Raw genomic sequence first — 9,749 nt, 5'->3', positions numbered from 1 at the left:
ATTCTCATAGAATGTGAAGGTGCTTTTTAAGGTAGATTAAAAAGATGTTTAGCATTTGCTACAAAGAAAAATTTGATATGCCGGCCGAAATGTCTAAAATCATGGCATCGAGCATCTTTAGAATTTGCATTTAGTATGTTTAGTAGTTGCATGCATGGGCTCATCAGGAAAATGGCTAGACATACAAAGTATTAATGTCTATATAGAATCAGGGAGGTGTGAGAGCATCTCTCTCACACCTCCCTGATAGAATCATCGTTTTCACTTTTAAATAGGGTCAACAGACATCATCATGTAATAAACGGGATGGGTAACCCAGACAGAGAATTAATGATATAATGCTACATCATGTTGTACTAGCTGCCACGTTTCTGTGGCTTGATAGATGATTAAATTTTAACATTACTCGAAACCAAAGGGATTTGTGTGTGTGTGTGTGTGTGTGTGTGTGTGTGTGTGTGTGTGTGTGTATGTGTATGTGTGTGTCTTATAATTGAATGTGCATCAGATCACCACAACTTACACAACATGGGTATAGCATGTCATGAAACCAGTGTAAGACCGTGGATCAACGTTCACAAACGAGGAGCTTATATTACCCTAATCTCCAATTCTGTGGTTGAAAATGAGCTTGATTTGTGTGAGCTTCGATCGCCGCCATGCTACGAATACCCAGCATACTGTTGATTATAAGTGTTTCTTTACCCGGTCAGTTCGATGATTCCTACACCATATCCTATACGACTATGACGTCATCACAACCACGGGGGGAGGTCGATAACCTTGGAGAGACTCCGATCTTGTCTCCAGTGGATGAGAGGGGGACACTTGAAGAACTAGAAACATTGTCGTGATTGTGACGTGGATTTCATATTTCGTTCACAGGCACCATGCAGGCACAAAGAGCGTATCAATTTTGAAGGCGAAATTAAGAAAGAAAGAAAGTAATTTTGACGATGCATATTACAAGTCATAGTGCAATTTGAAAACATTTGAATTACTATCATTATCGCCTTTTCAAGTTTGAAGTTGTGTAAGATGATGTAGATTTTAATTGACCATCATTGTTTAGATTCAATGTTTAAAGACTTATTCTAATAAAGTGTGGTATTAAGAATTACTCTTTAAATCATGTATCAAAACAATTACCGTCAAATGAAATTTATATCATCTTACACAACTTCCGATTAGAAAATTATGCATCATATAATTTTCTAACACTTTTATCGTATTAGCAATGAATGGAAACGTTCATTAAATACCTCCTATGAACAAACACATCAAATCCTATGGAGGAGGCATAATCCAAGTTTAGAGTTGTACACGTCATTGATCATAAGTTTTGAAATCGCAGGACGTTACATCACAAATTCTTTTTCCTTTTGTATCCAACTTTATTGCACAATACATAGGCCTATCTTGTTTCACTTTTTGGATATTAACAAGGTTTGGATATCTACGTGATTGGTATCTCCGTGCAGGCTTTTAATATCAACAAGGGAGAGTTATACCCAGCTGCATAAACTTTCACTGGAAATTAGTTAATTAGTGAATAAACGCACCAGACAAAGAGACATCATTATCAAAAAACAACAAAACAAATCGCAAAATGTACCTCTTTTATACCACTTTGTTAAAATTCGCTCATATCACCCAAAAGAGAAGCTTTTTTTTTTTCTTCTTTTGAAATCAAGGCCATCCCATTAACTTATCATCGCATTAGCAGCGTTTCCTCATTATTAAACTCTGTTTTTATTAGTTTTTGAGTTCCGAGAACAGGAAGAGAACGCGATGAGTATTTTGTGGAACTAGAACAGAAATAAACCAGCGAGGGGTTATAGTTTAGAGGCGTGGATCATGACTCCACGGATATTTCTGTGGAAGAGTATAATATGCTTTTTTTTCCCCGTATTTCCTCCTATAATAGTAATATAAGCTGTCATTTTTTTTTTTTTTTTGGTATTAACCAATCCCGACCCAAATTTTGATATTGTTTGTACACATAGCCTATAGGCTTGGTGATCAGACCTCACAAGGGTGTGAGGCAAGTACGTGTATTTATTAGACCTTAAAGGAGACCAAAACCCAAAGAGCACTATGGGTTGAGTGAAAACAGCAACATTAGTAGAATGCATCAGTGAAAGTTTGAGAAAAATCGGAAAATCGATGCAAACGTTATGAAATTTTAAAGTTTTTGTGTTGTAATGACTGGATAAGGAGACTACTAGAGTTTATGACGGCATGTGTGGACAATAACATGAAGAAAATAAAAGAAGAATTCCACAAAAAAAAAGAAGATTATTCATGAAAATTACACATTCCATCAAGTTGTTAATATACTAACATAATGTTAAGGGTAATTATCATTCCCCCTGATTTCTGAAAGAGGTTAGTCAAGGGCTCTTTCATTAAGCTAGAAAAGTGAAAGCATGTTGAATTTTCTTTATATTTTCTTTATATTGTTGTCCACACATAATGTCATAAACTGAAGTAGTTTCCTTATCCAGTCTTTACTACACAAAAACTTTAAAATTCATAATTTTTGCATCGATTGTCCAGTTTTCCACAAACTTTCCCTGATGTGTCCTAATAATATTGCTGCTTTCACTCAATCCACATTGTTCTTTCATGTCTTTGGGCTTTGGTTTCCTTTAATTGAGCCGCCTATATCCTGTTCTGTCTGCCTGTTATGTTGCATAGAAGGAATAAATCAAACGACTTAATACACAGAAATAACACTATACATACAACAATAAGGCAAGCAAAGAAATTAAAGAACGGCCTTTGAATAAGCAGATATGAGAGATTGAAGAGAGACAGATAGATAGAGCAGGGAGGAGAGATGTATAGGTCGGAGAGGGGGGGGGGGTGGGGGTCACAACGTTGGTAGAGAGTGTGAAAGCGAGTGTAGCAAATAACTCGTCGACAATCTAATATTAATGGCACATTTACTTTTCACAACTGAGTGACAAGCTGGATTTTAACTTTTGATTGGACTCACACTAAGAAATGTTATGACGCTGAATTATGAATAGATGGATTAATTGAAAATAAACAGAAAAAATGCGAATGAATGTACTGAAAATACAAAGAAACAACTAATGAATTTTATATGAGCGAAATGAGTAAATGAATAAAAACAAACGAATTAACAATTGAAATTAAAATGGAATTCAGTGCAGATGAAATCAGTAAAGAAATTTGCGATTTACTTCAATCTCCAGATGGAAACGACAAGAGCAAAATCTAATACACACTGTACGATGATTTAGTAACAAAATAAATGTGATATTAGATATGGAAAATAAAGATAATGAAATGAAATAAAAATGAAAGAGTCAATTTATAGCTGTCAAGCTTTTAATAATGTATTTACTATACAGACTGCCAACTGGATCGCAAATATATATAATGATACCATTATAGGCGATTGAAAATACTGATCCTGTGAATCCCTGAAAGTGTGTGGGATGGCGCCAAATTTTCCCCTCGCGTCGAATGCATGCAGCAAGGAGGAATAAGGATGTTCCACCTACCTGGATGTATACTGAACCGCACATCTGATAGAAGAGCTGCTGACTGTGACGTCACTATGCTCCCAAACTCGCAGTCGTACTCTGATTAGAGTGAAGGATGTTCCTCTTTCCTATCCCACATAGATTTGAGATAGAAGAACATTATAATTATACTGACCTGATCATGGTGTGTTGTACGTAAGGCATACATCGTCGGTCATAACGTACATGAAAGTCTTGTATGTACACAAAGTCATGTAAATCTTTTACCCATCAGATTGGCAGGCTTCAAAAATTGAGACCCTTGACACTTTATAATCTGTTGAAATTAATCAAGAAACTACAAGCATCGGGTGTATAAAGTGTTATTTCACAATAATGTGTTATTCAATATCGAGAACGAAACCAATCACACCTATAGATAGAGGCTTAAGTCCGGTCATTTTTCAGTTTTATAGCAGAAACAAATTATAAATCAATTATCGACCTATCACGCTGTGGCAGATATACCATGTATGTCAAAAAGTATTAAACGTTTCCACATTAAAGTTTTATATGCAGCTTACAAAGAGCGAAACATTTACAACTCAATATTCTTACGTTGAAATCTCTCGGCAAAAACAAAAAATAAAGAGAGAAAGAAAAATAAAACAACACCACGTCCGTTCGTCCATTTGATGCAACGATCCTTGAAACAATATTCACAAAGTCCTGAACTTCGATATAAATTGCGACTAAATGAAAACAGTCGGGTGGCTTAATGTCCGTTGACATTAATGATGATGGTGATGGTAATGATGATGATGATGATGATGATGACTGATCAGTATCCTCATTGTTATTGTCATTATTGTTACATCATTATCATTTTTGGTTTCTTTATATCCCCCCCCCCCGCCATCAATCTACATGTAGGCCTATGTAATCCTATGAAGGGGCGGATCCATGAATTCCGTAAAGGGGGGGGGGGCGCATTTACAAAAATTAAAGTGGGCGCTCGTGCCCCCCATTTTTTTTTCATTTCTTTTGTTTTCACAAAAGATAAAGGGTGGGGGCGGTGCGCCACTTGCCTGGATCCGCCATTGCTCTCATAGGTCTTCGTCATAGTAATAGTTTACCATTCTACTTTATGAACGTGCAGGGCCCAACACTTATACAATTAACGCAGTTTACCAGAATGAAACAATTATGAATTCCTCTACGACTTTCACGAGACCGTTTCAACAAGATGTTACTCTTGACGTACACTCGCGCAGCAGCTGTGTTCATATGACTGTGTCTCAAAGAACATGAATGGGCTGAATTCCTGCATACTCTCTACTGTATCCTTATGAATCACTGTTCGGTATACTAAGGAGTAAATACTCCTTCCAAGATATACCATCAACCATCTTGTCAAGAGAGAGAGAGAGAAAAAAAAAATGTGTGCGGCAATCTATAGCGGGCACATCCTCATCACAGTATGACGGAATATACAGTGACGTTGGTCAGTGCAAAACATCACAAATCTTTTGAATCCATTGACCATGAGCCAAAAATGACGGAGGGGTAGGGGGAGAAAGAAAGGAAAAAATGTTCTCCCCTACACAGCACAGTCATTGACAGCGGTCGATTTTCTGATCTCTCACATTTTACTATCACAGCCCTAGAAAGTGTCTTTCTTCATTAGTCTTTATGCCATTCTTTTATACAAAGATGAACAGGCTTCCCAATGCTGTGACTGAACTTTTTTGAGAAACCGACTGGGGAAAGAACTAGCGCCACATGATCATTTCTCGCCATTTTGGTTGAGTGTGTGTACAAGTAATGGTAGAAAACTGTTGGCTTGGCATGTTATGAACGGAGGCGAAGCGGACTTCCGACACATTGAGCCGTTTTTAACGGATTCTACAATGTTAAGGATGTCGTCTTCAGTATGGAGGAATTAAGGAACAGTATATGGGATACTTGCTGGATTTTGAAAGCCTCTGTGGTAAGATGAAATCAAAAAATACCGTTTGAGCGGAGTTAGAGACTAGACTCTCGTTGGCTTCAGTGCACCACAAGCGAGCCTCGCTCAGCAAGGCGTTATTGTGGGTACCTGCTCATAGCAGGCTGTATAGTATACGCATTGCATTGCTAACTACGTCGTGCATGCATTCTGTGTGGTAGGCGTATTGTGAAGAGTGCATTAGGCCTTGTATAGCGCAATGGCGAATCCTGAAGGAGGCGGTGTGAATAGAACTATAGACGACGGCAATGCCGTTGTGAATTCTGGATCTGCAGCTAACTTACATGATCCAGACCCTGCATCAGATACTGAGCAACATGGTGGTGTGGATATATCAGGCCAGAAATTGGGTGCTGGTAAGAAGAAGGCTTGCTTTCAGATTACCCAGGTGCTTCCAGTTAGCAAGGCTGCCAATAATGATGGCAACATGGATGACCCCGACAGTAATGACGAACAAGATGAGAGTCATGCAGATGATTTCTCATCGTCAGAACGTATTGACTCGTTTAACATGTCCAAGTGTAGTATACCAGATCTCGACCATTCGTTAGATGATGGTAGTAGCTTTGATCCCGTAGTAGCCCCGTCATCAATACCAGCCCCATCAGGAAGTGCTGAAGAACAAACAAACAATGTAACAAGCAATGCTACTCAGGCCAATGGCAATGGTCCCCATCGGTTTAAAGTGGTCAGAGTCGCGTCTGAACCAATTCGCAAGGGCCGATGGATATGCAGAGACTTCCCCAGCGAGTCGTCTAACGTTAAGACCACGAACCAAACAACTCCCGACAGCTTACGGAACCAAGACCCTAGTAAAGAAACCCTACATTCTGGAAACTCAAGTGCTGCAAGTTCTGTTCACTATGTCCATGGCCAAGACAATAACTCGGACAACCCTCTTACCGTGGTAGACGAGAGTGGGAAACCCTCCGACCTGGGTAGAAAAACGAGCAGTACAAGTACGAAAGACTCTGAAAACAGAATCAATCCAAAAGCGATACAGGAGGACCAAAAAGATGATAAACTCAGACTAGTTGAACAATTGAAAGATGAGCTAGATCTTCAAGAGCATTCGTCAGAGTCTACCGAAGGGGATGAAGGGTAAGGATTCAGAATTTATGTCTTGTGTGTGTAGTGTTTGTGTTGATTAATAGATGTAAGACTCAATAATTTTTCTTTTTCATTTAGGAAGAAGAGATGCACTTTTAGAAGCCAAAATTTATTTAAAAAGAGAAGGTTCAGCCTGAGTTCTTTGCTTAAACCTAACTAAATATTTGAAATTGATTTGGGATTGTGATGTGCAGTGCAGACTACAGCTGGCTGTAGGAGTGAAAAAAAATTCAAAAGACCACATTTATGGTGCAGTAAGTACACATGTAATAATGGGTGTATGGATGCTGTATTACTTTCATGTTCATACACATGACCAGGTCTACGCAGTTCATGCACGTGCCAAGATGGTTAAAGGGTGATTCACAACATGGTTCTTTGAAACAAATCGTTATTTTTCTTTTGTCAAATGTATCAGATTTATCTACATAACAACCTGAAATGTAATAGCATGTCAAATTTCAAAAAAAAAAAATGAAATTGAAATTGTGCATGAATATTGTACATGTGCGCATTACCCACATCACAAGTCCAAAAGCCAAGGTCTCTTGCATCCAGGGTTCTAGAGCTCAAGAAATTCTCTAGTGCTCTCTTTAATAGCCATTTTTTAATTAAAGAATAGATATATTTAACCATATGTAGTGCAACCTGTAGACCAAGAACATACACATACATCTTTGGCCACGCATTAGTGAGTGTATATTTCTAATGCTTTTGTGATTATATTGGACATGGCGCTTTGAATGACACACATTTTTGTAGATGTTGAGCAAAAATGTTAGCATGGCATTGCTACACAACATGCTAAATTACCTCATTGTTGGAATTAACTTTGAGGGTATTTGAATCAGAATTCAACAGCTATGCAGCATTTTATCTGTTTTCAATTTAAAATTCAGTTTGTTCCAGGTTGAGTTGACATTTCTGTATCCTTCATTCCCCTGTCAAAAATGTGATTTGATAAATTATGTTTATTATTATTATTACTATTATTATTATTATTATTATTATTATTATTATTATTTATTCGGCTTTCAATCACAAATATCATACTACATTTTTCGAAATCAGAACATGTACACTGGAGTGGTAAGGGTGCACCAGGTTGGGCAGCCCAGGTCTGGAAAGAGCAAACTAAATGAGTTGGGCCCTTGGGCCATCCTCCCCAACCCACCTGGTGCATCCAAAACAGTCAGTTTGCAATATAAAAAATACAAATTTCATTAAGAGGCATACACTACATAAAAACAAACAAGACATGTTTATAATGAGTTCATGTTTTCCCAGAACCATGTGTTCCATAACATTCCAAATGATGTCATGATGATTGATACTGTAGGCCACTATTACTTTCTCGTTACTCTTATGAAAGAGGAAATATGGAAAAATATATCCTCAATAGTCATTTTTTTCTACAGAGGATCTCATGGTGTTTTAATTTCAGCTTCAGCTTATACTGGCATTCAACAGAGACCTACAGAAACATGTTACAAAGCTGTTGCCCTGTGTAGGAGCAATAGCTTCAATTGTGCTTCTGATAACTTTCTTGAGATCAACAACTTCTGATTTTTCTGTTTACACTGTACATCATGTCTGCTGGTTGCTTGTTGCCTAATATTCATAACTTGTCAGAGCTTGTGATGGTTCAACATTTTGACCCCAAAAAAAATAAAAAATATATATGTGTATATATGCTTCTGTTGCAGTACAATTGCACCTATTCATTTTCTGATGTACATGTACATGTATGCAGAAAAACATACACCTGTACATGTGTGTGTTTTGCTCATAGTACCAATTGTTGGTATTAGTATAATCATCATTATCATCATCACCATTATCATCACTGTCATTACTACTATCATCATTATCATTATAATTATAATTGCTCTGAAATGATACAGTACCATTGGAGACTTCTTGTATGAAAGGAAAAGTTCATGTGCAACTTAGCCACAGAGGTCATCACTTCTAAAGTTCATTTTGTTAAAACCAGGGAAATTTTGCCAAACTAACACAGTGCTGTTTTTTTCTAAAAGCTGGCTTGTCAACGGCCCAGATCAGTGAATATCTAAAGGAAAAGTGGACAGTCTTGAAGTTTTGTAACTGTTTCAACACCAGTACCTTGAGCCTCAAAAAACTTTGATACACACATGTAATACTATGTGATGGCTGTGGAAAAATGGTGTGATGGCTATGGTCTTGCTGTCTCTGACCCATAATCCCCCAAAGATGGCTTGTATGCTTGCTTTATATACAGTCATGATTGTCTAAGTTATACCTTCTTTGGCACCCCCATTTTTATTTTTATTTTTATTTTTTTTTATAGAGTCAATAATATTTGTTCCTTTCAAGAGATCTGTAGAAAAAAAGGAAAGCAGTCTATCATTGATATTCTAAGTGTTCAAGAAAAAAAGAAATTATGTCACCTTCCTTCCTCTATCTGAAGATGTGCTGTTTGGACATTCATTGGCTGAAAAGCAACCATAATACTGCCTTAGTTGGCATTGTTTGAATATAATGTGTTATACAGCCTGTCTATTGTAACTTGATACACACTGTAGGTGTAACTGTAGCATGATATTGAAACCTCTTCTGTTAGACTTAATAACATGTAAAAAGTTGATCTGTAAATGCATGCCTACAAGTAGATACAGTGGATAGTGTATTAAAAACAGTACCCATTGTACCAATGAAAGTGCTAGGCCTCAGAAAAATGAGCAGGATACTTAACACAACAATACTTTCCTTTTTAAACCCATTGTGTCAGTGAGGAAATTTACCTGATAACTGCACTGTCTAAAGGGGAAGTATTGTATAAAAGGTCACGTTACTGCACTTCATTCAGAATTTCATTTGAACTTTCGAGTGTTTCTGTCCGACAGCCACAGCCATCTGTGCTCATTACACCCAGACTTGTGTGATAAAGAATTCACCCTCAGAAGGAAAAGAAGAAGAAGAACAAGAACAAGTAGAAGAAGAAGATGAAGAAAATTACTAGGATACAGTATACGTAATGAGAATGCGTAGAGGAAAGGTTGTACAAAACAATTATATCAAGCAGTTTTTCACCTCCAGAGGGAATTTATTAAGAAAAAGATCTAGGTTTTGCAGAGTAGGCATGTTTGAATAAT

At 37.3% G+C, this 9,749-nt stretch overlaps 1 protein-coding gene across 1 annotated transcript in view; it reads left to right on the top strand.

Moving 5' to 3' along the window:
• The first annotated feature begins 5,340 nt into the window (after positions 1-5,340).
• Positions 5,341-9,749, top strand: part of LOC140244175 (uncharacterized) — a 105,167-nt gene continuing 100,758 nt past the window's right edge. The window contains exon 1 of the mRNA XM_072323805.1: positions 5,341-6,606. Within this exon, the coding sequence (XP_072179906.1) occupies positions 5,705-6,606 (902 nt within the window). The 5' untranslated portion in view covers positions 5,341-5,704. The remainder of the gene's footprint in view (positions 6,607-9,749) is intronic.

Source organism: Diadema setosum, chromosome 21, assembly GCF_964275005.1.
Source record: "Diadema setosum chromosome 21, eeDiaSeto1, whole genome shotgun sequence".
NCBI lineage: Eukaryota > Metazoa > Echinodermata > Echinoidea > Diadematoida > Diadematidae > Diadema > Diadema setosum.
The sequence above is the reverse complement of the archived record's forward strand: the minus strand, read 5'-3'. Positions and strand labels throughout refer to the sequence as shown.